Here is a 16359-nt window from a genome sequence, read left to right on the forward strand (position 1 = left end):
ACCAGCAAACCATTACGAGTATTTTTCTTCCATATGAGTGTTCCACATATGAATGTCGAGGAATAAGCAAGTACAAATTATAGAAGATTTAAAGGAGACGATATGAAGAAATGCCGTCTCTTGTATGTATACCTAGACACAGACAGACAGACAGACAGACAGAGAGACGCACACACACGCACAGACGGTCTCTTGTATGTATATACAGACATATATATATATATATATATATATATATATATATATATATATATATATATATATAATATATATATATATATATATATATATATATATATATATATATAATGTTATGTAGGCCATTCTCCCCACCGATGACCTGAGCTTAATTAGTCTAGAACATTCTGAAGCTCATGTGTTAAAGTCATTCTCCTCCATGACCTTTCTCAGTCAAAGGTCCCTGACGGTGAATCCTCTGTCAGCCATAACTGCATCGCCCGCTTTCTTCAGTAATAATACCCGTCAGAAATATTCTCTCCCAAAAGACGAGACACAAAAGAAAATGCACCATTTGGAGGAAATATCTCTTGAATGACAAAGGCATGTGCTTGTTTACTATCTGACGTGAAGGCCATTTCATAATGTGTATCATAACTTTTGCTAGGCAAGTTATCCAGGTAATAAATATTTGAGATACACGATTTTGTGAAACCCTATATGCCACTTAGAACAGAGGACAGTAATTCCAGTTTCAATTTTATGAGAGTCATGATTATTCTTCAAACTTTGTTGATATTCTTTGAGGCCAAGATTTATGGTTATTTTGCCTTCGCTGGTACTGCTTTTCATTTGCTGAAAGACAACCAGTCCAGTATTTAAGTTTGGGGGAAAAGAAAGTATCAAATTGAACAATGTATAAAGTCATGAAAGAGTGGGAACGCTAGTGTACAATGCTACAGATTTGTCCCGTTCTTATAACTTTATCAAGAAAACGTTCTCTACGCAAAGTCTCTTTGTATTCACAATTCGAGTTCAACATACGAATGTCATTTTCTAGTTTGCTTATATCTTAAATAGTCACATCAGTTTGTACAGACATAATGATCAAGACGTGGTCATCACAATGTACACCTTGTTCAGTGGACACATACTGATCATCATACGGTGCAGGAATGGATTCTCAGGATGTAAACTTGGTCAACAGAAAAGATTATAAACAGATTAAAAACAGTGAACATACCAGATAATTGATTTAATAGAAATATAAATTAAGGCTGTAAGCAGCCTTCAATGTTGGCTGGAACCACGCCCATGATCGGAACGTACTCTATCACATGTGCAATGTTCAAAAAATGACAATACACTAAAATGGCTAATGGTTTTGAAAACTTACCATTAACCTATAGAAATCCAAAAAATTGAACTCAAACACTATAAGTGTATCTTTAATACGTCATTCGTACTTCAGCGACAATGGGCTATTTTTGTATAGTGGTCCATTGCACTTCTGGCTTTGAGCCACAGAATATCTAACAGGTGTGCACACTTTTTTGCCGTCTTTGTCGTTATGGTGACAGTCCTGGAAATGAACCAACCTACATGACAACGTCATATATTTCGTACCTATTACTCCAGTTAAGCATTCATACGATAAACATGGGTGGATTTTAGTGTCTAAAATTGTCTTCAGGTATTTACATATTATGTTTATCAAGTTGGGGGTGATTGGTTAGGAGGAATATCTAATGTATGTAAAATATGTTTCGTGTCGGCATTTGGAGACCAGATCAGATCGCTTGTTTAACTGGTTAGGCTTGCCTGCCTGGATGACGGATAGCTTCCCTCTTAGACAAAAATTGTCATTCCAACTTTTCCCCACACAGAAACTGGCCTGTTTTGGATTAAAACAATCCACTTATAAGACTACTGTTCTCGATGTTTATTTACAAATGTTAGATCAACCAAATGTTTGACAACTTTCTCGAAGCGTGTATGTTATTGGATAAAATGGCTGTTCTGAGCATTTGTAATTACCCCTAGGCTTTAGTACCGGTCAGACATCCTGTTGCCTATAGTAATTTTAAACTGCAATAGCTGTTACACTGCTACAAAGTTTCGTTTGAGACGCCATATCAGAGTTCCTTCTAAGTGGGTTCTAACATATAGGGGTGGATTTTGCTCAGACGCTGCAACACAGCAAAAAATACAGAAATTGTGTTAAATGCATTAGAACTGAACATTCATCTACTTTCATTCATAAATCGAATGGTATCTCCACAAACCAGACGTACGGATTCGGTCACGTGAATGTGTCAATCATTGTCTCGCGCTGTACCGACGCCAAGGCAAGTCGGCCATCGGTGGACATAGCTTTCACCGTGCTAGCGACGGATAGCCATAGTATTAAGAGTCATTTAGAATATTTACAAATAGATTTATGAAGTGAATGCAACGACAAGATCGAAACAGTAATTCTCATTTTCAGAGATGTCGTGGCTTTTGAAAATATCACACAAGTTTACGACCTTGGCAAGCGCGAACGATTCCGTTCGATGACACACACAGTGTACCTCATTGCATGTTTGTGCCCACCGCTGCCGTCACCGGTCTCAATACGTGTCAACTCGTCTATCCCGATCACGGTCGTCAACGTTTTCGTCGTACGGACTTTGATGTTTGCAGTGTCACATATCTCGCCCGTGGATAAATCCTAATTTTGTTACTTGACGGAAACTCTGTTTTGAGTGTTGTCTGAGTCAACTTTCGAAGTACAGTGGATTCCCGGCCCACAGCGCCGCACTGCAGTGACTATACAGATCGACAGCTTATGTCTTAGCCACAGCCTTACGCTGCAGCTTTGATTCTGAGCGAGAATTTACGGATTTTTTTGTGTAATGAAGGAAATTTACCGTTGTTTGTCGAATGACTTTATGCTTGTGCCTTCTATGTCGCTCACCGAAGATTATACTGTACTCATTTATTCAGTTGAACTTATAGGTGCATCTTTCGGACTTATCGCCAACCGGGATCGCCAGGTACGACGTCCACATTTAGCCATACGACTCGATTGGAGCCGCGACGTTACTGAACCAAAATAAAATGATCGACGGTATCCCAATTTGATTCTCGGGAAAAGCTATAGTTTTAGCGATTCGAATTTTCGTTGGACAAATATGCCTTCTATGTTTCCATGTCTGGATTTATCGGGTTACCTTTTTGTAAAACTGTCATGAGAGCAAGCACCTCATCGATCAAATCGGTCTGTGTCGCGACCCGCAAGTATGAACGGTACCATGCAGGAACAAAGTTCCGGTTGATGACGTAGAACAGGGCTTATTCGGATTTCTTACCCGTCCCGTTCTACGTCACAAAGGTGGCGATCAGGCCAGTTCATATGATGACGCATTTTACGTAATATGTATATATATATATATATATATATATATATATATATATATATATATATATATTTTTTTTTTTTTTTTTTTTTTTTTCATATAAGTGTACATGTTGATTATGCTATTTTTTAAAATTGCATCATTTTTATTATTTTATTCAATGTTATGCGTTTTACAAATACGATGCCACAAGTTGGCTAAAGATCACCTGCTATCTAAATCGGCTACGCCGACGATGCAAGCTTTTAATCAAATATTATCATTCATTTTGATAAGTAAGAATGTAAAATAAAATAATTTCTGCAGAATACTCCTCGGGGACAGACATTCGGACTCCCAAATTATAACAATTATGTTTTGATGTGCCATTCCCTTGGCTCATTTTGAAGCTCTCGATGTAAGAAAAGTCTTCACCGTCCTAGTTTTTCAAATATCACACATTTATTTTCCCCGTGGTGTTAGCGGGCAAGCTATTTTCGTGAATGAAAAGTCTTCACCGTTCTAATTTTCCAAATGCCACATATTTTGTTTTCCCCATGGTGTTAGCGCGCAAGCTATATGTGTCAACGAAAAATGCATTATTTCGACGAGAAATCCTAAAGTTTACGGCTCATGTCTTATAGTATAACTGAGACGTAATTGTATTCTGTAACAGTCCCACCAGTGGCCTGACCACAGTACTATAATATCAAAACAAAACGTCTTCGTCATTCATTTCCGAAATTGAAATACGACATAAATGATTTTATCTAGTTAGTATTTGCGCTTGTAGCTTTAAGATAATATCTGTCATACAAGCAAACCAATGGTTTTATATTAAGTTTTCCACCCTGAAAAAAGTTATATTAACATGAGGATTGGAGGGGAACTTTTAAAAGATTGCTTCTAACAGGGGTCGTAAGTATTGCCCTATTAAACTGGATCTCGTTTTGAAACTTGAAATCATAAGTCATTGTTTATGAGCACCATGGTTTTGTTAAGCAGAGATCAACCATTTCAATCTTATTGTTTTCATCAAAAGTGCATACGATGCCATTGACAATAGAGCACAATTAGATGTCATTGACAATAGAGCACAATTAGATGTCATTTGCACTGATTTCAGCAAAGCGTTTGACAAAGTAAATCACACTCTCTTGCCCCATAAGTTACAATATTTCAGTTTTCATAAGGATCTTTAAATGTGTTTACGGAGTTACTTAAGTAACCGAAGGCAAAGGGTACTTGTTAATGGTACCTCGTCTTCGTGGCGTGACATAACGTCTGGTGTACCACGAGGATCCATCTTAGGTCCTCTTTTGTTTGTTTTATACGTCAACGATTTACCCCTTACTCTACAGAACAATTCTATGTTCTTTGCAGATGATATCAAACTCTATAGTGAAATTTATAATTTTGAAGACTGTTTCAATTTGCAGTCATCATTAGACAAACTTGTACAGTGGTCAAATACTTGGAAATTACCCCTAAATATTGACAAATGTGGCATAATGACGATTTCTTTGAAAAAGAATTGCATTGTGTACGACTGTCATATCGGTAACAAAACTCTTGCCATGTTTAATCATCAGAAAGACCTTGGCATCGTACTTGACACAAAACTTTCTTTTAACAAACATGTAGACCATATCGTTGCCAAGGAAAATCGAATTGTTGGTTTGCGTAATTTCAGTCTTATTGACAATACCCCTGCTCTTCATCGTTTGTTCATAACAATTTATTCGTCCGATTGTAGAATACAACACGGTTATTTTAAATTCCAAGCAATGAGCAATGAGCGAATCAATCCAAAACACTTTCTCCGGTTTTTACATGTCAAACATGGCTTTCATAAAGACAGCAGTGTATGGTGTAATTGTGACTATGACTACTCTTCATTTTTCACAATATTCATCATTTACATGTTCAATTAACAGTACTAGTAATATTAATATCTTTGCCAATTCAATGCAACTTTCACAAAGCAAACATATTTGTGATTATGTCTATGCGATTTTAATCTTTCTGTCATTTGTTTCTTGTGTGTAGTTTTGTCTTTTAATAGATTTGATATTTTGAATTGTCTGTAAGTGGCTGGCGTTGTTGACAAGAATAAAATAACATATAAAGTAAATAAACATGAGCAAAGCATTAAACGATGGCATGTAAAGCTACACTGAAGCCTCATATTTTATCGAAACATATGATGATGTGATTGTGGTGAAGGAAATTAGGTTTAATTCGTTCAGTAAGCAAGGTTTTGCGATCTTATAATCCGATTTACGTCACAAATAAGGCAATAAATGAAAATTAAAATTTTCTAACATAACAAGATAAAGTTATGTAATATAATATGTTTAGGTATTTAGGGATTTCTAAGATTTAATGTAAATATATGGCCTGAAGGTTGTTCATTGAATGACAATACAGGTGTAGTATGAGAATTGTTACCGGTGGGTGTTGAGAGACCTTCACCTCCACCTGCAATCACTTCCGGGCTCATAATATTAACATGTAACATTAATATGTTTTCTCAAACCGTTTAGTCTGCGCAGAAATGGTGTGGGTAAATGATCTCGTGAATAGCTATACTCCGTCGAATATTTTACAGCTCGGCAGTCACTGGTTGCTGTTTACAGTAATGTCCCCTTTTCTAAACTGCTGGCCTCTTTACAGCGATAGCGAAACGCCATAATATCGTGGAGCGTAAATAAAGTGCTGTCAAAAAGATATAATGCATCTTATCGTAAATATTGGTACGTAGAAACCACCTGCCCCATGATGAGATTTCTATCAACTTTCCCAACGACAATTTGTTTGGCCAGGCACAGCAATGTTCTGTATATAAGCAAAGAAAATTGGTAAAATGCCTGTGTTTTAAGACTCATACCTTATAGCATACAGATCAGTATGAGGCCCTTTGCTCTGTTTTTAAAGTTTCAACGTTACAACAACGGCGTTTTTATCTCGCCATGATGTTTTTACATAAATGTGCAACTGGTATTTGTAACTTGCCGGATGTCCTTATCATGCTTTGTTTTAATGTTCTGAGCAAACGTCTGCGCACCTGTCCAACCTTTAGACCACCTCGTAGCCGTATCAATATTTCTAAATACTCATCTATCAACAGGTGCATGAGTAGTTTTAACGAATTGTTTCTTTCCCATCCAAATATTGATCTTTGAGTAATCATGCTTACTTAAACAATTGACATTAGACATTTCATTGTTGGTAGTTTACCTATTTTAATTTTTTGTGTTTTACTTTAGCTTCTCTTTTTGTATATATCTCCCTTTTTCTATGCAATTTCTTCTGTAATTGCATTTTTGAGTTTTGGATTTATTTTTGAACCCGTAAATGGTGCTAGATCCTGTAGGCTTTCTCAATAAATAAATAAATAAATAAATAAATAAATAAATAATTAGATAATATATATACAAATAAATAAACAAATAAATGAGTATATATATATATAATATATATATATATATATATATATATATATATATATATATATATATATATATATATATAAGACGCAGTTACTGTTTTAAATAGGCAAGTGAACTTAAATGTACCAGTGCCTGCTTTCGTATTCAGGGTCTATACGGAATGATGCTTGACAGAGTTCTGCTGTGCGATGTCGATAAAACGGCGTTGAACGTACGTTTTGTCTCAAAGGTAGTCCATGGGCGTACTGTTGAACCTCCATGTGAAGCCTGAATGTAATAACAAAAACAGTTTGCATTTACAATACCCAGGGAACACAAAATCCCGCAATTCCGTAATTGTTTACTCCAATTTCTCTTTCCTACTTTCCTTATTACCCATCCCTTTCCCTTTGAACATCGATGACATTGTAAAGTCTGCACATCGCAGGGGGCATTATTGGACGCATTATGATACGCAGAGCGCAAACAGCACTAACTTTCTTAAAACATACAGTCAGGCTCAAGTTTCATTTTCATCCCTTCAGCATGTGGAAAAATGTTTCACCAGCCAGTATTGCGAAGTCTGTACTGATAGCGGAGAACATTGACGTGACAGGCGATTATAAAACACGTGGCCGATAATGGAATGATTCGTGGAGGAGGCGGTTCCTTACCTCTGCACCTCTCTACATGCTACAGCCTATTTTCTACACCTCGCTGTGTGCTACAATCATATGTGTTATCACAGAAGTTAGCAAGTGTTGAGATGATATAATGTCATGTTGACGCATGCGTACTTTGCCAAATTGTGTATAAAATGTTGTTCCCGAGCCATGGAAAGCCTTTCATCTGTTGAGCAATAATTTAGATAACATGACAGAAAAAGATACGAAAAATGAACTGAATAAATATTTAAAGAAGTTTGAGAAGTGGTACACATGACAATTTACTGCGCAATGCAGCATTACATTTTCGTCACTGATTGGGAGAGGAGCGTGTAAAGGTAGGTAGCATGTTTTTTCCATATTTCACAATTCAGGTTTACAGTTCTTGTAACTTACTCATTCAAATGTTGGCAAGTTCAAATTTAACAAGATATGACAGCCGACTGTTTTGTGACGACATCGCCCAAAAATCGCCCTTCTCTCATTAGAACGATACAGAAAATAGGCTTGCTTTTCATCAAGAATAACATGAGATAATTGACCATCTCTGGAATTAATTTATCTGATTAAGTAAATTGGCATAAAGCGGACAATATAAGACTACATTATGTTATTACTCAAGTAGCAACACGGATTCGGTAAAACATATGGACAGCTAATCAATATGGTCTAAGCATGAGCGATACACTTCGATTTTACGTTTCTCAGATGACTTCTAACACAGAAAATTCCTTAGTGGTGAGATTTGTATATATCCTCATTTTGGTGGCTTCATCGATTGAAGTGATTGACTGTCGTCGCCAGGTAAGACAAAGACGATTTTATATTTGTGAAGTTCGACAGCGTACCAAACCCAAGCAAATAGAGTTACACTGGCCTTTCGCCTTAGCGGTATATCGTAACGTATCAGGTGAATATGACATATCGTCTCACATCAGCTGTATTTTTAGCCATAGATTTCAGTTATCTCACGCCAAGTCATACCGTCGCAAGCAAACGTGCACTCGAAGGAAAACAAATACTTTGATAATTTGATGTGCCTCTTTACCTATTGAGCGTTTTGCATATCTACGACATGTGTATATTGTCAATGGTGAAGGAACAACCACTAAGTTACAGTGTTTACTACAATGGCCGACAGAGTTCTTCATAATTCAAAATGCAAAGTGCAAAATTCAAAATGCAAAATTCAATATTTGAAAACGAGGCTTGACAGGGGCCATCTTGGTCGGATATTTATGATGGCTTGTTTTTCATAACTATTTTGAGTTCTTCATCAAAGTTTGCTTTCTCATTTCATAGTTTTGATCTCAAGCATTTGTTTGTAATCTGGGCAGTGAAAAGTATCAACAATCTGGCGACCACATACTTACAGTGGCATGGTTGATTTCCAGATGATATGACCATAAACGCACAGGTTTTTTTTGGTTGCCTATATCGGGTAAAATACTTCCTTTAGTCAATATAACGGTTTTCTCGGAATACAAGTGATAGGGATATGACAAGCCATCGTAACCCAAAGAAAATAGTGGTATTTTGACGATGTTGACCTATAGAGGTAACCCTAAATCAGGGAACTAAGTTTCATAGAGCTTATTATTAAAGGAACATAAGCTGTGACTCGTGGCAAGTTTTTAAGTACTCTGCTCCTGTATATCAACTACCCCGTCTGACCCTAATCCGTTTGTCATGCTGAAATTTCGAGTATTCTTTTTGTCGACACAGCTTTTATGTGCATAGTGACCAATGTTTATTGTTTACAAATGAATTCTAATCCGGACTTGAATATAATTTTCAACAAAACAATGGAGATTATAGTCATATAGGTTGTGTTGATATGCTAAATACTTGGCATTACATTACAGTTTAGGGTTTTAGGGTACCTTCTTTTCGGCTAGATGCGTCCTTATTCAGAATAAAATAATTAATTGATGTGGTTGATGAACACGTAATCGATTTACAGTTCTCTACGGCTTAATGTCTGTTCTTACTTTCGTTTTTCACTTTCCTTGCGGTCAAGAAGTGCCTTCATGTAACTATCATCGAACAACAGCTGTTCTTGATCTATAGCTGCCCTTGTGTCAGACTTTCAGATCAGCCTCAGGCTGAGTAAACAGCGTCTCAGCATAAACACTACCGTTTCATCAGAAAGTATCACAACGGCAGGAAGAACTGCCCCTTTTAGGCGTCTGTTATTAAGGAAACCGTCAACAGTATAAGCGCGGCGGATGTTTTGTCTAAATTGTATCACTCTGAGTGAGACGGGATCATCACTAAAAATATAAACATGTTAGGGTCAAAACAGTATCAAACATCGCATTCCGAAATATGTGGCTGTGTATCAAATTGCAATACTCGATTTTGTTGCTCGCATAAGACAGAACACGTCATACAAGAGCAACTACATCATGCGCAATACTGGAAGTCGACACTGGCAGTGGTAAACATAAATTTAAAGCCGATTCCACACAAATGTTTTTCTCTTTCAAAACTAGAAGAATGCCTGGCCGCAAAATATATAGCGCACCTCGAGCAATTTATATTTTCGAATTCGTTCACAAATTCGCAGCGATTTATGTAAAAATTGCTTGAAAACGTCATTGCCTTAGGTCTGAAATCCGTAACAAAACGCAATTTAGACATACTTTATCATGTCTTTCTGTGATTTCCACATTGAAATACGGTTGGCCTAAAATGCCATGGATTAATTATGTGGTCGCCAGAATAATACCTTTTACGGCCCAGATCACAAACAAATGATTGATATCGAAACTATGAAATGAGAGAGCAATATTTGATGAAGAACTCAAAATCGACATACTCTACAATGTATAGTGAATCCACATTTTTGATGGAATCCAAAAATCAAATTTCGTAATCGCATGCACTTTTTACCCGTCACTTCAAGCAAAGTACATTTACGTGAATTATAAAACACATATAGATGTACAGATATAGCTTGTTTTGTGAGAAATATTGTTAATAGTTTGCCCAATAGATTCAAAAGTATTTTGATTTGATATCTTCGGGAGAAGCACAATGTCGACCCCATCTTGCCTTCTTATAGTTGCGATAGTTGTGCGAATAATGATGACCCTCCCAAAGGCGTTCGTGATATTCCATGACTCTTCAAAAATGCTTGCGCAAAAATTAGCGACCCAATCCCAAAATACCCCGGCCAGCTCCCCCCCCCCCACCGTAATTTTTGTCCACTCATATGAATTAGATAGATAGAGCTTGATTGATTCTGCTACATTAAATTGTTCTTAATTTGTAGGAACGACAGAGAAACCTTCCTAGAGGGCATGACCATTCGATACATGTAAATGGTATGCGGGACTTTAGTCCGTATGGTAAAAATGGAGATAAAAGGATTGATGACCTACCAAGATATTTTTATCGTGGACAGGTAATGCGTATATTACTAGCAAACACTAACTTAGAATGAAATTATGTATTTTGAGTTCTGATATTCGGACAGTCAGTCATATGTAACAGAATCACGATCTGAACAACAGATATGTCGCTGGTTTTTAATTTACGTCTCCTACGCCTGAAGCGAACAGGTCATCCGCCATGTACAATAACTCTCCTTTGTTGCATTTAGGAAATATCTAAATATTGAAAGAATCTAAATGAGAGGATAAATGAATCTATTTCAGAGTGAGATAATCATTTTCATTATGATGATAACATATAAACCTTATTGTCCTCTCTAAATAACGTTTTAAAGAGTGGCTCAGTGCAGCAAGGGAGGTTTGATGCTGGAAAATCCCGTTATTCGGCCATTCCAACTTTTCCCCCACACAGAAACTGGCCAGCTTGGGATTATAACACATGCATAATACTATTGTTCTCGATGTTTATCTACAAATGTTAGATCAGCCCAATATTTTGACACCTTTCACGAAACGCGTAGTGATTGGATAAAATGGCTGTTTTGAGCATTTGTAATTACCCCTAGGTCTATGCACTGGTCAGACATCATGTTGCCTATAGAATAGTGGTTCTAAACATAGAGCCTCGAGACAGTAGAGGGTGAAGTCCCCCTCTGCTGTCTATGTTCTGAACTAAACTACAAAAATCTGTTACACTACTAAAAAGTTGCGTTTGAGACGACATGCGAGTTCATTCTCAGTGGGTTCTAACATAGGGGTAGATTTAGATCAGACGCTACAGGACAGCAAACGATAAAGAAATTGTGAGACATACATTAGTACTGAACATTCATCTACATTGAAACGTTGAATATATTGCATTCTTATGTTTTCACCATGACATGACTCAACAAACATGGAGGTAGATCTGCTACAAATGACTCCATCGCAATGCTAAAACCCGGATGTTTCGCGACGAGAATATACATGTAAAGAAGCTGTCGTGGATGTCGGGCTGCTAAAACTGCAACAAATCGACATCAAATTGTTCAAGTTGGTGACGGTCATATCAGTTTAAAAGTTGCAACACATGTGGTTGGGCCGTAAAAAGAAAACTAAATTCAATGGTGTCCCACCAATCCACATCGTGGATCCATGGAGAGAAAAAAAAAACTATGATGCTCCTACATCACGGCCAAGGTCTTAATGTTTTTCTGATGCACCATAGGTACGATGCTGTGAGGGCCTTTGTGTACATGTTCCGTTGACTATGTTACCCTGCACCACAATAGAGGGACATGAGGGAAAATGCCAAGAGGATTTGACCGGTTAAGAGGGCTTGTCATTACGTATTCATGGTGACCCCTGGCCAGCTGTCAAAATCTTTGGGGCTTTTGTCTTTTGGCCTGCTTTGCATATGCGTCGTTGGACAGGACCTGCCAATCACCGAGGTAGTCAATTAAACTATTAATTGACTGTTTACGGACCCAATTAACACTATCCAGCAGTATCAGTCATATTTTAATCGCGTGGCCCGGGTGGGCACAACGTAGGAACGCGTGTATTTCTATGTGTACGTTTCACTTGTGGTGTTGTTTGTACCATCGTGCGTTTGAAGTCCTTGTTTCACCTACAGCATTACCTTCAAGGTGACAGGCTTACTATTAATGTTCAGTATCATTGCACCGAGTTCTGCCCACGGTGAAAACCACCTGTTTTGCCTACTAATTACTGCCCGTAGCTGCCCGTCCTGAATGTAGCCCATCATAGCTACAGTAATCAGTCAATATATAATACCCTGCGCCTTATACTTTTTATATAAACTTGATCGTTGAATCGCACCGGCGCATCCATGTTTACTTGCCCCATAAGCTTACTACTCTGCAAGGGTGGGTAGATGGAATTCCAGGGCCAAAAATGAACACCGGGCCGAAACTTTTTGTGAACCCATTTATCAGTTTTGATATATACTCATCAATTGTAAGTTTGATCAAAACCGAGACCACATTCAAGGGCTATGCAGACTGTCCATGTACGCACACACAGGCAACCACCGGTGAATATCAGCGTCAGCGGCATAACTATCGGGTCGTAAATCGATCGGCGGTTTGGGGGCCCTGGACTATGATTTTATAAGTTTATATCACAAGTAAATGTTGTGGAATATTAAGATATCGACCTATTACTGTATTGAAAAGGCCAATTTCGTGACGGGCAGTGCTAGAAGAATGACGGGCAGGGACGGCAGTAATTAGTAAGACCGTTTCTTTGAATACTGTTCGATATTCAGTGACGGTCAAACTTTTTGGTGGTGCGCGTGACCGGCGGCACTGACACAAACTGGGTTGACAAGCAGATAATTTAGGTTTTTGTTCAGTGTTGTTACCATTTTTCCATGGTGGAAAACATTGACGGAAAACCAGAGAAAACGGTCCCGCTCCGAGAACAGCCCCGAGACGGGGACGGTGTCTTTTGGCACGCGTATACGCCAGTCACCTAGGCGACGGTAATCCGCACCACTTATCACCATCGGGAAGGTACTCCTCCCCCTATACCACTGGCGATCCGGCCCTCAAGGCACTACGTCATTCGACCAAGCATTGTTATTGTAATTTCCTGCATAAAATTAACAGCGAGGTCAACCGGTCAAATCGTCTTGGCATTTTCTGGCATGAAAACACTGGGGACGAACACAAATCACAATACACAGACTTAGGTGGCTGTAAAGTTTGCAAATACCAAAGACCACATGTAAGGACCTCGGCTACTTCTTTGGCGTCTACACACTGCGTGGCAGGGCTGTAATACGGCTACGGCGTAGTCATAGCCGTGCACTCTTGACTCATACCGGCCATGGGGCTAATAGCTGACCATCGCACATCTGTTGATACCGTGGCAGAAAATTACTTTAATAGTAACATCCTTGACTTTATATTTAGGTCACGCGTACGTCAGTCCTAGGAGGCAAAAAGTTCTCTTCTACCTCCATGGTTAGTCATGGAGCCAGGAGCGGAGCTGGTACCTCCATGCTATACGGCAAGCATTGAGAAATATCTTGGTCATTGCATGCTCCTTGTGTTTCGAATGTCATTACTCATGGTTTTGCTAGGTCTGCATAGTTTTCCCTGTTTGAGGAACGTTAGTATTGTAATTGTAGGGAAATTAGTGAAACCAACATTATTCGGAATCGCAACTGTCTTACAAAGAGCATGGAGCTAGCTCCATGCAAAGAGTAATCTGAATTCGCTGCCCACATGTGGGGGTTGTCAACCTGATGTAATAGCCATTCCCCAGATTTCCATCGATAAAGTGTGTGCGTAAACAAGAAAAGTAAACTCACGATTTTTAATAGACGTGGTGGGTATGGCCGATTTAGCCCGAATAGCCACCATGTCTAAATATGTGTGGGGAAAAGCTGTTCTCGGAAAACGTTTAAGGTTTAATGATAAAAATGTTCTGAAGCGTATTAGGTCTGCTACGCTGGTTTACATAACTGATCGACTTTTAATATGAAAGAATATCCCCGTATTGAACAAATGTGAATTATTTTTGAGACACTAGGTGAGACGCTAATAAGTGCTTCACCTTTTCGGATATCACAGGATGGCGGCGTTGTTCATTCTGACAGCCGATTCGATCGTCACTCTCACACGAGAGGGACCTCTGGCAATGATGGGACGGATAGAACTAAGCACTATCGATATGGGAAAGAGGTACGCACCATACATTAATTTTGGATATTCCTATTTATGGTTTGTATGTATGTTTACATCAAAGAAAATATCCGTTCAAGTTTCAGCAATATTTAACATACTTAGGAATCATTTGGAACACACGCATCTAGCAATTTTATCGTGACTTGTATTAAGCATAATACAGATGGTAATTTTCCCCTAAAACTGTCAACGTGAAACTCTACTAGAACGTTACTGGAAGTGTCATTTTCTCAGTGCAAAGTTGAATACTTAAATTAACTTAATCTTATGCATCGAGCGATGGTCTCTCCTTTGTAGACGAAAGCAATTTTCTTATTAAAGTAACAATGATAACTTCTGATGAATTTGAAGTGGTGACAGTCATTATTTTTGTACAAAAATCAAGCTCCTATTTACATTTTCCTCGGAGCCGTAAAATATGTCGAAATGCTAAGTGTTGGCTTTGCTCTGAACAGCGCATATCATTGTTGCTTAGGTCATTGTTCGTTCCGGACTAAGTCTGGAAACCACTGGTTTTAGCCACAATATTGGACATGACACATTTTTGGATACCGTGTCGACAGGTAAAAAAGACGACATGATATTTGGATTAGAATGAGAAACGGGGATTTTAAACGTAACATAAGTACTCAGAGCACATAAAAGAGTTCTGTTTGAATATGCAGTTTGCGTGTCATCGTTACAACAATTATTCATGAAGGTTTTTAAAACTGTTTGGGGCCTGACTCATTTCCGTTAAGTGTCACTTATTCTTGTCCTATGTAATACCATTACTCAAGTTTGAATACTACGTTACAGTACTGCTTTTCAAATAATTTCACAGAGGGATATTCTACCGAACACTCCCAGATATGGAAAACACATCCGGGAAAGTGCCTTTGAGCGTGAATTGGAAGGAAGGAGACGACAGGTCTGTGTATTAATTAGATTAAAATTTTGAAGAATAATATTTAAATCTGTTAAAGTTGAAATGTATACGTATCAAAGGCGACTTCTAATCGTCCTACTGAAATCATAACTACTTTGTAGATTTTGGCTTCGGTGTTTATGCAATATCTAACTTGCGCGCATTTCACATTTTCCCGTGATTCAGACTAATAAGTCGTATGGTGATGGTAGAAGACACAAGGATAAACAAGAAAATCTTAGTGATTATGATACAAGAAGATATGTTTTTCCAAACAATATAAATGAGGCATGTCATTCTTTTTTCTATAGATATATAGTGACTTTGATATATGCGATACCTGATATCTAAAGTGTGCAATCAATGCAGTAATCGGACAAGTATTGCTTATTGGCGATACTAGCGATTGCCTGTACATCATTATTATTGTTGCGCTTTCTCGCATCTACATACCCCGCAACACATTTATTAGTGAAACAGAAATAAAAAATGCATCATGCAACAATTACGGAAGTACATATCAACATATCGTCTGCTTAATGATTATAATATTGGAGTCACATTGTTAAGTTATTATCGATGGTACATGTAGCAACAACAAACTGACTCTAGTCTTGCTTCTCGGCAAAGAGGTCACTTACATCAAATCTTGTTGTGTTCAGGATGCAGTGGTCATCGAGGTTTCCAACAGTAATTCAAGCAGTAAGATTTCTCTTATATCTTATCTTTGACATTCATTTCTCTGTCATGTTCGTGTCCGGATAGTGAGGTTATGTTGACCAGCATCACTTATCTTGGAAATGCCCTGACAAGATAAATGGAAGATTGTGAATTGTAACATTTGTCTTTGAACGCCAGGAAGACCATAACATTGAAACACTTGATAAACGACAAAATAAAAGCTTTACAACTTATTTTGTATTTC

The 16359-nt window shown here is 38.0% G+C and overlaps 1 protein-coding gene across 1 annotated transcript in view; it reads left to right on the top strand.

Moving 5' to 3' along the window:
- Nucleotides 1–8109: 8109 nt before the first annotated feature.
- Nucleotides 8110–16359, top strand: part of LOC139143019 (low-density lipoprotein receptor-related protein 2-like) — a 59627-nt gene continuing 51377 nt past the window's right edge. Inside the window, exons 1-4 of the mRNA XM_070713210.1 lie at nt 8110–8238; nt 14414–14524; nt 15351–15437; nt 16097–16136. Coding sequence (XP_070569311.1) covers nt 8110–8238; nt 14414–14524; nt 15351–15437; nt 16097–16136 — 367 coding nt within the window. The remainder of the gene's footprint in view (nt 8239–14413; nt 14525–15350; nt 15438–16096; nt 16137–16359) is intronic.

This window comes from Ptychodera flava, chromosome 10 (genome assembly GCF_041260155.1).
Source record: "Ptychodera flava strain L36383 chromosome 10, AS_Pfla_20210202, whole genome shotgun sequence".
NCBI lineage: Eukaryota > Metazoa > Hemichordata > Enteropneusta > Ptychoderidae > Ptychodera > Ptychodera flava.